A 15,989-nucleotide genomic window follows, 5' to 3' on the forward strand; every position below is an offset into this window, starting at 1 on the left:
AGAAGTTGAACTTGTTTCAGATTCAGGTTCGGATGTTATTCCTTATCAAGGACCACTCCAATTTTTGGACCAGGAGGAAACAGTTAGTTCAACATCAGAGCTTATGGCTTTAAATTCAGCATCAAAGCACCAAAAGCAAAGAGCTACAGATTTTGTAATCAAGAATGACATCATTTCAAGTACTGTTAAAGATGTGGAAGTTCAGCAATCTGGGAATCAGGATGGGATTCGTGTTTGGGACAAGGTACACTATTGTGTGTACTGCGAAAAAGGATTCACCGATATAACTAAACATTATTTGGGAGTACATTCAAATGAAACAGATGTGTAACATATCAAATCTCATCCTTTAAAGTCCACCAATAGAAAACTTGCCCTAATGAAGCTGAGAAACAGTGGTGATTTTCAACACAATTATGAAGTGTTAAGAACACGCCATGGAACTTTAGTAACTTTTACTAGAAATTGGAATGAAACTTCCGCAGACCAATTTCTGCCTTGTCAATATTGTTTGGGATTTTTCCTTAAATCTTCTTTATGGCGACACACCAAAAATTGTCCGTTTGCTCCTGAAAGAAAAGAAAAATACAGAAAAGTATCATCACAATCCATGCTGCTTCTTCCAACTAGCACAGATGTTAGCGAAGGCCTAAGAGAAAAGGTATTAAGCCGAATGTCTGCTGATGAAATTAGTATAGCAGCCAGGAATGATCCTATTATTGTGAGAGTTGGGGAAAAACTTTATCAGAAACATGGACACTTGACTCACCTCTATACATATGTAAGTCAAAAGATGAGAGAACTTGGAAGATTACTGATTTTACTTAGAGAAACTGACAAAGATATTAATTCTCTAGATGATGCAATCCATCCAAAGAAGTACCCTGCTGTGGTAAAATGTACAAAAACATTATGTGGCTTTCAAGAAAACTCAAATTCATACAATAATCCATCCTTAGCACTGAAGTTGGGACATTCTCTTAAAAAATGTGCAAAAATCAAAAATTCCTTAGCCCTGATTCAAGGAAATGGAGATTCAACCAAAGACGCAGAGGTATTTTTCACTCTGTGTGAAAACGAATGGACTGATTCAGTCTCAAGCAGTGCATTTCAGACGTTGGCATCAAACAAATTGAACAAAGGTCATGGGTTACCTCTCGCAGAAGACATCCAAAAAATGCAAACTCTTCTGAAGGAAAAAACTGAAGAGCTTGTTATTCAGCTACAAAAATCAGTGAAGAAATCTGTATGGGATGAGCTGAATCAAGTGACATTGGCCAGACTTGTGATGTTTAACAGACGCAGAGGTGGAGAGTCAGAGAGAATGACACTTGCGTCTTTCTGTGAAAAAAGGTCAAAGAGTGACTCACTAAAAGAAATTGAAGATTCCTTAAAACCACTTGAAAGAATCCTCTGTAAAACCTTTTCAAGAGTTGAAATTCGTGGAAAAAGAGGACGTATGGTCCCAATCTTAATAACACCAGCACTAGAGAGGAGCATAGTTTTGCTAAATGAAACCAGGGAACAGGCTGGAGTAAGTAAAAGCAATCCTTATGTCTTTGCCAGGTCAGGCTTCAGTTCCCTTAACCCAATCCGAAGCTCAGATTGTCTTCGAAAGTTTGCTGAAGAAAGTGGGGTTAAAAACACTCGGAATTTGACTAGTACAAAGCTGAGGAAACACGTTGCTACAGTATCACAAATTTTAAATTTAGAGAAAAGTGACATTGAAATCATGGCAGGTTTCCTTGGACATGACATTAGGGTGCACACATCATTTTACAGGCTCCCAAGCGATACATTACAGATTGCAAGAATGGGAACAATTCTGACTGCTTTTGACAACGGAGAAATTTCAAAATACAGTGGAAAATCTTTGGACCAAATTGCCTGTGAAGGTATTTTTGTTATTCTAAAACAAAATTGCTTTAATTATTTGTGTATATAGGCCTAATTGATAATGTCAGAGCTAGGTTTTCAAATTATAGACCATTGTGGTCAATATTGGTCACATCAAAATATGAAAAGTTATATAGTCATATATTTGGAAGTTTTAAGATTACCCAGTTGTGAATTTTCAACCTCTTCCATGAAACTAACAGGTCATTTTCAATCAAAAATGATTTAAACCTCATATGGGTAGAGGGCTGAACTGCTGCTTTTAAAGCCCTCTCCTGAGGAACTTGTGGGTTGCAGAGACAAAATTTCTTATTTCAAAATCGTCTTCACTATTTGACACAAAGTGCATATTTACAACAAGCAAGTGTGCCTCAACATAAATGTGAAATTCCTTATGATAAGGTGTAATATATGCATAGTTGAAGAGTATGCTATCTTTAAAATCTTTGTTATCAAGACTGTAGGAGACACACTGAGTGCATAGTTATATATATAGATGTAGTTTAAACAATGTGACAGGTCTTGATTTATATTATAAATAACTCTGCCTGAGGTGGGGATTATTCTGTATACATCTCTTGATCCATGGTAATCTTCATTGTCAATTATTTTCATATCATTTTTTTTATTGAAGACATTAAACTTGGCAATGAAGAAGGTGAAGAGGATATGAGCAGTAGTGGAGAGGAAAGTGATGAAGACAATTGTCACAGAGGAAAAATGAGGAAGCTGAATCCTCCAAAAGGTGAAAAAAAGAAGAAAAATTAAACAAAAGTTACATGCAGTACTTTAAAACCATTTGTAAACTTTGGCTTTCAGCCAAAAATATATTGTAATGAAAAAGAACTGCTATGCACACATATTCTGTCTTCAAAAAATTTCATAATTGACCAAATAAAAGTGTCAAATATGAAGGGGGAAAATGACTACTTTACACAGTGTACTGTGTTCAGAACAGGACATTTGTGATGTCGCACACTGTAGTATGCATTTTATGCAAGCAGTTTTTCAAATTTGGAAAGTAACGCACAGATGATATATATGGCCTCCTTTTAAAGTACAGTGCATGTATTATGAAGATGTTTTTCAGCATGAGCCAAAGGTTCAAGTGAGCTGATTTGTCTGTTATTGTCGTAAATTTTTCCAAATTGCATTTTCTCCAGAACCACTGTCAGAGCCATTTCAATCAAACTTCACACATGGGGCAAAAGGGATTCAAATTTCTTTAATTTTATTGGAAAATAATTACAAGTAAGAATTCGTGAAAATTTGGTGGCATCTTCAAAAAATCTAAAGAACCACTGGACCAAAAACATGAAACTTTAAAGAAAGCATCCCAGCATAGTGTAGATTCAAGTTTGTTTGAGTTTGTCCTCTTGTATTCAGGCCCTGTGTTGGACTGAATTGGTTATTGTTTTAGCTCACCTGAGCTGAAAACTCAAGTGAGCTTTTTGATCGCCTGTTGTCCGTCGTCTGTCTGTAAACTTTTTACATTTCCGACTTCTTCTCCAGAACCACTGGGCCAATTTCAACCGAACTTGGCCAAAAGCATCCTTGGGTGAAGGGCTTTCAAGTTTCTTCAAATGAAGGGCCATGTCCCTTTCAACGGGGAGATAATCGCAAAAATAGGGTGGGTCATTTAAAAATCTTCTTAAGAACCAATGGGCCAGAAAAACTTAAATTTACATGAAAGTATCCTGACATAGTGCAGATTCAAGTTTGTTAAAATCATGCCCCTGGGAGTTGGATGGGGCCACAATAAAGGATCAAAGTTTTACATAGAAATATATAGGAAAAATCTTTAAGAATCTTCTTCTCAAGAACCACTGAGCCAGAAAAGCCGAGATTTACATGAAAGCTTTCTGACATAGTGTACATTCAAATTTGTTAAAATCATGGCCTCCCGGGGGTAGGATGGGGCCACAAGGGGAAATCAAAGTTTTGCACACAAATATATAGGGAAAACCTTTAAAAATCCCCTTTTAAAGAACCACTGAGCCAGAAAAGCTGATATTTACATGAAAGGTTTCTGACATAGTGCAGATTCAAGTTTGTTCAAATCATGGTCCCCGGGGGTAGGATGGGACCACAAGGTGGGATCAAAGTTTTACATACAAATATAGGGAAAATCTTTAAAAATATTCTTCTCAAGAACCAATGAACTAGAAGAGTTGAGATTTACATGAAAACTTCCTGACATAGTGCAGATTCAAGTTTGTTCAAAGTATGGCTCCCAGGGGTAGGTTGGGGTTACAATAGGGGATGAAAGTTTTGCATACAAATATATAGGGAAAATCTTTAAAAATCTTCTTCTCAAGAACCATTGGGCCAAAAGAAGTTGACGTTTACATGAAAGCTTTCTGACATAGTGCAGATTCAAGTTTGTTGAATTCATGGCCTCCAGGGGTAGGTTGGGGCTACAATAGGGACTAAGGTTTTACATGCAAATATATATGGAAAGTCTTCAGATATGGGCCAAGGTGACTAAGGTGAGCGATGTGGCCCATGGGCCTATTTAAAGTTTATTACACTGTGTACTCTTATGTTCTTTACCCTTCAACTTTTGTATGAATGAGCTGCATGAATATTATAATGATCATAAGGTCCTCAGCAAACTAGTTTTGGTGACATGAATCCAGAGCCTAGAGTTCCAAGCAAAGTTGGGTGACAGTTAAGGTCCAATGGCCTCTTGCTAACATTAAGGTCATCTGAGTCACTACATTGGATCTCTTGGAATCCTTTTCTGTCTGACATTTTGTATGAACATAATTATCATCTGATAGTACTGGACCAGAATCGATAGGAAACAGGTAGCAAAATGGTTCATTTCATGCCATTTTCCCTCTTTCTGGGCCTTTGGTTGGGGCAAAAAATTATGCACTCTTTATAAATCTTGTATTTCTGCATACATGACTTTAACTTGAAGGGGAAAAAATACCCCAAACATCTTTACTTCTGGAAAGCATGCAAAAAGTCACTTCACTATACACTGCAGTGAAATTGTGTAGGTTTATTTATTGGTAGTATTTTGTTGAATCTGCTTTTAGAGACCATTTTCAAGCATTATCTGTATCTTTGAAGTTTAGACTGGAATTTTTTATGTTTTTACATTAAAATCCATGGGCTTATTTATATTTTTAGAAGCTGCAGAGAGTGAATCTGACAGTGAAGAGGACAATGAGAATGCACATGACATGGCTAAGAAAGAAAGGGAACATGGGAAAAATACAAAAACAGGTATGAAAACAGAAGATTTTTATGAACCACATTTCATTTTCTTAACAATCAAAGCAGATTGGTGTTTTTTATTTCTGTGAAGTTTCATTAAGATTGTCGAAGCCATCTGAGGGAAAATTCACAGACAAAATGATAGGTCTAGCAGTAACAATATATAACATTTTTGTATTAGTTTTCGCGATATATCACAAATTTGATATTTTTCACCATATACCCAGAAAACTGCCTTTTCACACTGGAAACGATTATAATGACTCTATGAAACAGTTATATCACTCGGGAAACAGTTATAATGCCCTCCAAAACAACTATATCATCCCTCATGTGCATGAATTCTGAAATTCAAAACTGTGGTTGCTACATGAATGTAAACGGCTAAATTCAAACTCTTCGATTTGTGCATTTTTATTCAGAGGATTTGGATAATCTAACAAAGGAGAAAGTTTTTAGCAAACACTATGGAATTAATTAACTCAAGTTTGGCCATTTTACAAAACATTCTGTGAAGAAACTCTACGTTTATACTGAAAGGGAAAAACTGCAAGATATTCTCAAGCTATTTTATTGAGGATAGCATAATTCAGATGGGGAAATCTATGCAAAAAGAAGCATTATTTCCATAAGGTATGATCTTCAGAAACATTTCTTTAAACGGAGAGAAGTTGATGTGTAAATGATTTAGATTTTAAAGAAGCAAAAAACGTATTTCTGGCCGTGTGTACAAAAATTTCCATAAAAGTTTCGGCCGGTTTGAATTCTGAATATCAACAACAGCCGCGTTAACATACATTATCATTATTGTCATGATTTGTAAAACTAACTTTTCCACTTTGGTCAAATTTTGCATTACATTCGTGTGTCAAATAATGTATGATAAGTGTCTTAATGAATTAACCTCTTTGGTTTTGTTCTTTAAAAATGTTATATATCATACCCCTTGATGACTGGAAATCCCTTGAATGTTATGTCGCCCTCTGCCTATGGCATTGGGCAACATATCACCCAGGGCTTTCCTTTTATTATTATTGCACTTTATTTTCATATATTTTGATATAGAGGCATGCTTGTTTTCTTCAATTCCTGTAAAATAGCAATCAATTGAAAAATGATAGTAAAATCTTAATTTTTCTACTTGGAAAATAATCCACTAGCTAAAATGTGCTGGTAGTGAACCCAGTTAATTTTGATCCCTGTTGAGAAATGAACTTAACTGACCCTCTGCTCAAGAAAGCTAGGGTGGAGGAGCAAACACGTGTACATATATTTATTGACGAAAAGATGAAACAAACTTTTGCTCTTTTTTTAAGGCTCCTCAAAGAAACCAGGAAGTGATGACCAATACATGAAAGGGAAACCTAAAAGAGGTTTGTAAATATTTTTAAACAATTATCACATGCACAGAGAGTAAAAGCTTACCTTAATGTGTGCAAATATTTTCAATATTAGTCAATTGTAACATAGTATTTCTTTCTTTTGTACAGTGCCAAATACACGGCATCAGTGGACACAAGATGAGAAAGCTGCCCTATTGAGAAAGTTTAAGAAGCCTATTTCTTTAGGAAAAACACCTGGCCAATTGGATTGCTTAAATGCTATTAGGCAAGAGACATGTTTAGCCAAGTTCACTTGGAAACAAATAAAGTTTGCTGTAAAAAATATCATTACATCTGAAAGAAGACAAGTGAAGAAAATGACAAAACAGGTGTAGATTTCTTTGCAAAGAATGCAAAAAATATCTTCAAAGAGATGTAACTGGATAGGTGATGTAAGAGATGTAACTCAGATGATTTAAAAGATGTAACTTAGAGAGATGATGTAACTTGGATATATTACTTTATTTTCATTTCACTTGTACCATAACTATTTTCCCCCTTCCTGTCCTTATTCTGTAATGTTTTTTAAACTGATTTTTTAAATTTTGCCTATTGTGTTTTGGTACAAGTTTGATCAAAATTGGGGAAACTTCCTTTGTAACTTCATTATATTCATTCCCGCGGAACTAATTGGTAATGCCAACTTGTTGCAACCCGTGAAAAACTTTCTTGCAAGCTGGTCTCTTGGAAGAGATCTGCCATGAATATGTGTTTGTCCATCTTTCATCCATCTGTCCATTTGTCACACTTTATCTTTAGTTAAGTTTCAAAGAAATTGTAGAATATACTTTTATTGAATTCCATATGCTGATAGATATTGGTTAGTGTTATTCAATTGCATGTTAACTTTCCTTTGGTCTTAACCTTACTTTTCTTGAATTTGCATTTAGTTCAGTATAAAGAAACTTTAAGATATTTCTAGGAAAACTCATACACTAATACATATTGGTAAGAGCTATTCAACTGTGTCAAAAATTGTTGGTCTTGAGTTCACTGTTACTCATTTTGTGTTTAACTTAGTTATCAAGATTTTTTTCTTCAAATTATATATTAGTAAGAGCTATCCAACTGCATCAAAATTTTCTTTACCTTGACCTTCCGTATGACCTTTACCTCACTATTCCTTAATTTGTAATTAGCTCATTTTCAAAAAAAGTATTCCGGATATTTCTATTAAAACTCATACACTGGTACATACTCATGAGAATTATTCAATTTAATATAAGTCTGACCTTAACCTTGCAATTCGTCATTTTGCATTTACTTAAAGGATGAACTTTAAACAATTAAGTTATTCCTTCTTTCATCATATATTACTATAAGCTCAGACCAAAGAAGCAGGATATTATTTTTTTGTTCATTTTACAATACAAATGTACATTGGGTGGGACATTCATGTCCTATAGACAAGTTTCTAGTTCATTGATGTTTTAGAAATGTGAAGCTTTTCGGCTTACCTCTGATAAAATACTTTGAAATAGCCATGGACTGAGAAACAATAAAATAAAGTTTATTCTTATATCAGTTGTTTTAATGCATATTTTTTAAGAAGGTTATGTTACATGGAATGTAAAAATGAATTGAATCTTTGAACACTGGGTCCTTTTGATGTATGCTGTAGCGCTGTAGACAATGCGTCCTATGTGTACATTTATATGCATAGAAAGTATACATATATAACATTTGAGAAATGAGTTAATTTGATAGTACATACTAGTCAGAGTAGCAGATATTGTCACTTAAATACATCTACAAGCTATGGTAAAAGAAACGATGCTAAACTATTACACTGCGAATGAATAATAAAAAAGAAAGCATTAATTTTCCATAAGTTTATATTGGTACACATAGGAAATGGAGAAATGTCTAATACGTGAAGCATACAATGAAAGTGTGTTGTAATGCTTGCATAATGAAGGGACATTTAGAAAAATTGAATATGCATATTGAGATTTTTGTATACACAGAGTAAACACTTACAGTGCATTGTGAGGTTCATGTATATACGCAGGGGAGACACTCCTAGTACATAGTGAGGTTCATGTGTATACACAGGGGAGACACTCCTAGTGCATAGTGAGGTTCATATATATACACAGGGGAGACACTCCTAGTGCATAGTGAGGTTCATATATATACACAGGGGAGACACTCGTAGTACATTGTGAGGTTCATATATATACACAGGAGAGACACTCCTAGTACATTGTGAGGTTCATGTGTATACACAGGGGAGACACTCCTAGTGCATAGTGAGGTTCATATATATACACAGGGGAGACACTCATAGTGCATTGTGAGGTTCATGTGTATACACAGGGGAGACACTCATAGTACATTGTGAGGTTCTTGGGTATACACGGTAAAATCTTGTAGTGCATTGTGAGGTTATTGTGTATATACAGGGGAGACACTCATAGTACATTGTGAGGTTCATGTGTATACACAGGGGAGACACTCGTAGTGCATTGTGAGGTTCATGTGTATACACGGGAGACACTCAGTACATTGTGAGGTTCTTGGGTATACACAGGGTAAAATCTTGTAGTGCATTGTGAGGTTCATGTGTATACACAGGGTAAACTCTTGTAGTGCATAGTGAGGTTCATGTATATACATGGGTAAGAACTTTTAGTGCATAATGGGATTCATCTAGTTAAACAAAAAATATTAGTAGATATTAAGGTATCAGTTGAGAGAAAGCACAGATTTATAATGCATTTTAGGTTTTAAAAAGAGATGGAAGAAAAATGCTAGTAGTTATAATCCCCGAAAACAAAGTTTTGAGGGTATTCAAAATTCGTTATGTCCATCCTTCTACCTGTATCACTTTCTTGTGCATACGATTTTTTTTTAAATGAAGAAACATCAGAAGCCCATGCATATTACAAAAGTTGTGTAGATACCCATTATGTTCATAGAACGAATTTTATCTTACACATACCCAGGCATAATTCATTGCATTAATGTTTAGCAAATCAAAGTAAAATATAGTATGATATTTCGGTTTCCTGTTTCCCAAGAATCTGGTATAACAACAGAAAAGGCATTTGAACAATCAATGATAATTTCACATTTGGTGCGCCTAAAACTCGAAGAGCTGTTCCCTAACCCTAACCCCGGATCAGCTCGGACGAACAGGACATGTCCTAATTCGCTCCGCTTTTATCACTGATTGGCAAGCCAAAACAAAAACAAAAAACATGTACTCTGCTTTGTAAATACGTTGGTAGATTAGTGTAGTTGTAGTGCTAGATGTATTTATATGTAGTTTGTATTATTATTCTCTGTTGATATTGGTCACATTATGACATTATGTAATTCTTTTCGTTTGTCCTGAAGAAGGGACGGTTCGTCCCGAAAATTTGACAATCAGTCTGGTTGTTCGTGTCGTTGGTCATTTTAGTGCTTTGTATATATATATATATATATATATATATATATATATATATATATATCCAATAATAAAAGTCAAGAAACACAAAACTCGAATAACATTTCACTGTTAGCGCTTTCGGCTTCAATGCCTCTTCAGACAGTTATAAAAATTAAAGCATTAAAGCCGAAAGAGCTAACAGTGATATGTTATTCGAGTTTTGTGTTTCTTGACTTTTATTATTGGATGTATTTACTGTATCAAATACCGAATTCTTTATTTACAATATATATATATATATATATATATATATATATATATATATGCGCATTAACATGTTTTTTGGTGGGTTTTTTTTTTGGCTTGCCAATCAGTGATATATATATATATATATATATACACATATATATATATATATATTATATATATATATATATATATATATATATATATAAAGCACTAAATAATCACAACTAGGTACTGAAAATTTTCGCCCCAGCCTGGGGTCGAACCAGCGACGTACGGCACCCACCGCCTAGCAAGATTGTCAAACCAGTGCGTAAGTCCACTCGGCCACAACGACTTGCGCACTGGTTTGACAATCTTGCTAGGCGGTGGGTGCCGTACGTCGCTGGTTCGACCCTGGGCTGGGGCGAAAATTTTCAGTACCTAGTTGTGATTATTTAGTGCTTTATATATTTGTTAATTGATTATCACATGTATCGTTTAGATCCTAGGGGTAAACGTAAGATTGGGTGTTATAAATGTTTGTTTGTGCTTTATATATATATATATATATATATATATATATATATATATATATATATAGCTGTATCTTCATGTTAATGTTAACTTATGCCTCGTTCACACGAAGAATTTAATTCGCATTAAACGTAAGTTAATGCGAATTAAATCTGAACAGCGTTCACACGGAGATTTTAATGCGCATTAGTTCACTTCGATTTAAAATTGACTTCGCGATTTAATGCGAATTAAATTTACTTCGCTTTAGCTCCGTGTGAACGCTAAGCGAAGCTAATTCGAATTAAATGTAGACGCATGCGTAATGGCAAATTTGGGTCACATGCATCATACCCGTGGTCAGTTATATATATCAATGTTAGTTTTGTGCGAAAAACTAATCAAAATGATAGTAATCACTAAAAAACATGTAAAAACAGCATGTCATTAGATAATGTCAGACGTAAATATGTGCTCTGCATAGGCATACTGAGTAATACAATATGGAAAAAAAATGCTTTTAAATACGACACAAATGTTTCGAAATAGTGATATGATTTTCTCTTTTACATTTTAACAAATATGCCGCTTGATCATTGTTGAATTTCTTTATATCAAATGACGTCATAGTAGACTTACAGTGTATAATACGTATTTTAAATTAGTAATTAAAAATTACGTCACAACAGTAGTCAGCAGAATGGGGAAAGAAACGTTCCGATGTTTTAACTGGGCTTATGAAGAAGAAATATATTGTCTAAAGTGAATGCTGGTCGTCAGAAGAAATAACAAGTGATTTCTTGGGAACCTATAAAAACGAAACACAAACACAAAACTCCTTTTTTGTAGATCAGTTACATGTACATTGTTAAAAGATATAAAGTGTTTTGAACAATGAATTCTGTATCTACACAATATTGATTAAAATATCTATAAAATAATTTTTAATAACATAGTATATATTCTTTTATTTATTGTGCGCACCCTTTGATGTAGAGATGCAATCGAATTTAATGCGCATTAGTTTACTTCGCAATAAATATTACCGCCGTGTGAATGCTATTTAATTTGAATTAATTTAATGCGCATTCGTGTGAACGAGGCATTGAAATAGCTGTATCCTTCGTTTAAATTATTGCATACAAACTGAGGTATTTTCCATATTTGGATATGACCATATAAGGAATACCTCGGACAGTATTTGAAATATGCATATGTATTTGAAGACAAGTATAAGTATATCTGTTGAAAACGAATGTTTGATGCACAGTGGGGTTCAAGGTGAACATGAAGTGCTATTTTACTTTCAGTAAATATTAGTCAAAACTGTGGAACTCGGTATGTCTGTCTAGAAATCTATACCTCTCTTTGTGATATACACAAGTGTGTGTGTGTGTGTGTGTGTGTGTGTGTGTGTGTGTGCGTGCGTGCGTGCGTGTGTGTGTTCGCGCACTATGCCGGGACTTACGACACGTATAAGGTTACACACGAGCAACCTACGACATTTTGAAAACCTACGACCCAAATGTGTGTCGTAGGTTTGCAGACCCTTTGGAATCGGAATTTTTCATCGTGTTTTACCCAGAAAATACAAAATTTTGTATAGTGTGAGTTTCCGGTTTACACATGATTTTTGTTACACACAAAACCGAGCCATAATGGAGAAGTTACACACTTTCCTTCTTTGCCATATTCGCGCATGCGCAAAAAAAACTTCCTACGGAAACAAGGTCGAGTGGATGACAATGCAAATGTAAGTGTTTTTGTTTATTTAATTGAATATAAGTAGTCAATTAATGATTTAAAATTGATATTTTTGTTCCCGTCCGTTTAGTTTGAATACATTGTATGTGATGTATCGTTATTCTGCAGTAATGATGAGAAAAATAAGTTGACCTTTGACACGACTAAGATAAAATTAGATGCGTTCAAGCTTAAATAGTTCAATGGTTTTCATTTTCTGTATGTTTTTGTGTTTGTTTTATATCATCATGATTATCTTCAGTATTTTGGTTTATCATTGATTTGACAACATGTTTTACAAATACAGAATCAAGGAATAGTTAGAATTTCCTCTTCAATACAATATCAGTGTACACGTTTTGTTTTTTTTAGACATATGAACATCGTTAAAAGCAACCTCTAAATATTAAATGAGAATTGAATTATTATACACAGTATATTTGTCATTCTTTGATGAATATGCGTATCTTAATGTATAACATTGATATATAACAAACTGACGAACAACTGGAATTTCCTCTTTAGAATATTCTATCTTAGATTGGCAAAATATTTTCAGTATTTTCAAAGATATAAACCCCGTTTCATAGCGAGAATATCAAGGAAAATTAAACAAGTACATAGCTCCAAAAAATTGGGTCTTTATTACCACTATTTTTGGATATTATTAACTGGTAACCGGTGGATAGCTCCAGCCTCTTTCCCCTTAATAAGGAAGGTGTGGTCAAGCGCGGTTAAACAAGTTCTTGGGGAAATATTGTTTACCTTCTTTTAAGAAATTGTTTAGATTTCATTTTATTCCAACATCGACCAGTTGCAAAGATTTTGGGTGAATTTATCTGATGGTTGACTTTACGCCATGGCTATAAACAACTTTATATAATATGTTGGTTTATATGCGGTGAAAGAAATTTCCAAATAAAGGGTGTTGAAATCAAATGGGACAAGGACATTTAAAGTATGTGCGGTTCAAGTGTCTCTCATCAATATGAATAGAATGAAAAATAAAGTAATTTGTCCCAAAATGAAGCCCCCCCCTCTCCAATTTAGTTCATTGAATTTATGAAAAGGCAAGAGCAGATCCGGATCTCTCTTTCTCTCTCTCTCTCTCTCTCTCTCTCTCTCTCTCTCTCTCTCTCTCTCTCAGAGTGTTGCCAAATCGGTGTAACTTAAATATAGAGGGGTTTCGGTCAAGGGCTACCGCTATTTTTAGTGCGACCCTTAGCACTAGCGACAGGGATCACCGCTACACCAGCACCAGAACATGTGTACAGACTGTTCAATCGAGTGGGGAAGATCCCCATGGCTTTTTGTAAATTTCATCTAATGTTGCAGAAATGACATTTTTTATCTTTGTTTATTTTTTTACTTATTCAATTGTAAGAAATCAGATACTATTTATATGTATTTCTGAAAATAAAATAGAAAAAAAAAATAAATCCATTACGAGATTTGAACTGGGTACATGTTATCATGAGTTTCATAGACATCTGTGCGAGACCTCACGGCCAAGTTTTCTAACGATTACGTAATTGTGTTTTAATCTTCACACTCTTGTTATTACACACTCTCAAATAAATGAAGTTATGTAAATCAGTTTTGTGTAGCCTTTGTTTCAAAATATTATCTGTATTTTACACCATTTACAAATGTAAAATAGTATTGTTAAAAATTCAGAAGTTTTTGAATTTGTCAGCACTTGGAGATTATTTTTCTCGTGCCGTAGACCGACTGTAGAAGAAAAAAAAGGAGTCAGATTATTTTCTTAGTGCTGTGTTTAAAGTTATGCATTAGTAAGTATAAAATGAGGATATCATTGTTTATAGACATCAGTCAGTGCTGCATATACATGTATTACCATTGTCTGTCTGTCTGTTTACCAGAATTTACAGGTATCTGAATTTTTAATCAGCTGTTAATCAGTAAATAGATACAAATAGAAAAATGGGCGGTGGGGGTGGGTGAAATGCATATAGATAGATAGATAGTGTATTTATCATCTATTTATATAGATAGAGTTTTTCCCTTTTATTTATTTATGTATATTTATTGATTAAAATACATGTGCAGTATAATGAGTATTGCCCATATCTGTTGTAGGGGTAGTGGTAAAATAGTTATTCTCTTTAGAGAAGTCGAGAGGCATAGCCTTCATCGACTTCTCTTCGCAAGCATTCATGTTTTGATTCTGGAAAACGTGTAAATGCCGGAGTCGGTGACGGTTTATGCTTCAACCGACATTTCGACTCAGATGTGCCTTGATTTACGCAATAGACAAATTGTTATCAAACATTTAACAGCAATGCACAAAACCGTCACAAGGAAATCAACACTTACTTTTAATCCATTTTCAATATGCCCCTGTCCCGGGTTTAAATCACAACTCTGATTACGTCAGCCTGCTTTTCTCTTAACTGGTCCCCTATTGTGACAGCTCCCAAGACCAGTTAACGTAAACCCGGGACGGGACATGTTGAATAATTTGGATCAAAAGCAAGTAAGTGTTGATTTCCTTGTGACGGATTTGTGCATTACTGCTAAATGTTTGAAAACAAGTTGTCTATTGCATAAATCCAGGCACATCTGAGTCGAAACGTCGGTCGAAGCATAAACCGTCACCGACTCCGGCATTTACATGTTTTCCAGAATCAAAATATGAATGTTTGCGAAGAGAATTTGATGTAGGCTATGCCTCTCGACTTCTCTAAAGAGAATAGTAAAATAGTATGATATACATGTATGTATGATATTTTAATAATATTAACAATGAACCTACATTGTAATATTTTTGCCATAGTGTGTATATGAATTCTAGGTATCAGGACAACTCGCCCCAAGACAACTCGCCCTCAAGACAACTCACCCCCTCATCGGGACAACTCGCCCCTAAGACAACCCGCCCTCAAGACAACTCGCCCCCTCTTCGGGACAACTCGCCCCCTCTCTTGAGATAACTCGCTCCTTCATATCATACATGTTTACAATTATTATTTTTGGTCTAAATCCAAGAGGTGTATTAGCAAAAATTAGTGAATTTCTTATAGATAGTATATACATCACAGACAATAAGACGTGTTCACATAAACACCAAACTTCGTGTCTTTTTATGCAAGACGAAAGATTTTAGTGGAAATCCAGTGTTTGGGTTCAGTAAATTCATCATCACTTTTATGTACATGTAAAATATATAATTTCAGCGGAAACAAGTTAGCGTTTGGTATAGGGAGAGTATTAGCTTGGTCTACAGCTGACGTAGTATAATTATCAATAATCTGCGTCTGTTGTTAAATCTAATTGTTTGATTTCCCCCAAGCTGTTATAAATTTACTTCAAACGTTATGAGTTACTCATCATCAGAGTTCTTTACACTTTGAAATCGCCGCGTAAAAAGAATCACACCGCGTAAAAAGAATCAGTAAAGCAAAGCCGTTATAAAATTTCTAAAATGGGAATTTTATTATTTTTCAACGGGTATTAGTTGAGAAATGCATTAAAAGATAATTACATGTATCAGAATATTCATGCTTCACCTTTACACTTATGTATACTATATCGATAAAAGAAACACCCACACCCTCAAAATTTTCTCAGTATTAGAGACATTTAATCAATTACCTGAAGAT

General features: G+C 34.5%; 1 protein-coding gene across 2 annotated transcripts; it reads left to right on the forward strand.

Annotated features, from left to right (window-relative positions):
* The first annotated feature begins 17 nt into the window (after positions 1-17).
* Positions 18-8,027, forward strand: LOC125657647 (uncharacterized). Of its 2 annotated transcripts, none has more exons than XM_048888365.2 (5): positions 18-1,895; positions 2,531-2,641; positions 5,038-5,133; positions 6,441-6,497; positions 6,615-8,027. In XM_048888365.2, the coding sequence occupies exons 1-5, from the start codon at positions 380-382 to the stop codon at positions 6,839-6,841; spliced, it is 2,007 nt and encodes a 668-aa protein (XP_048744322.2). In that variant the 5' UTR covers positions 18-379; the 3' UTR covers positions 6,842-8,027. The 2 variants fall into 2 exon arrangements, with proteins under 2 accessions (XP_048744322.2, XP_048744323.2); XM_048888366.2 differs by having other exon boundaries at positions 2,552-2,641.
* Positions 8,028-15,989: the final 7,962 nt, after the last annotated feature.

Source organism: Ostrea edulis, chromosome 7 (assembly GCF_947568905.1).
Source record: "Ostrea edulis chromosome 7, xbOstEdul1.1, whole genome shotgun sequence".
Taxonomy (NCBI): domain Eukaryota; kingdom Metazoa; phylum Mollusca; class Bivalvia; order Ostreida; family Ostreidae; genus Ostrea; species Ostrea edulis.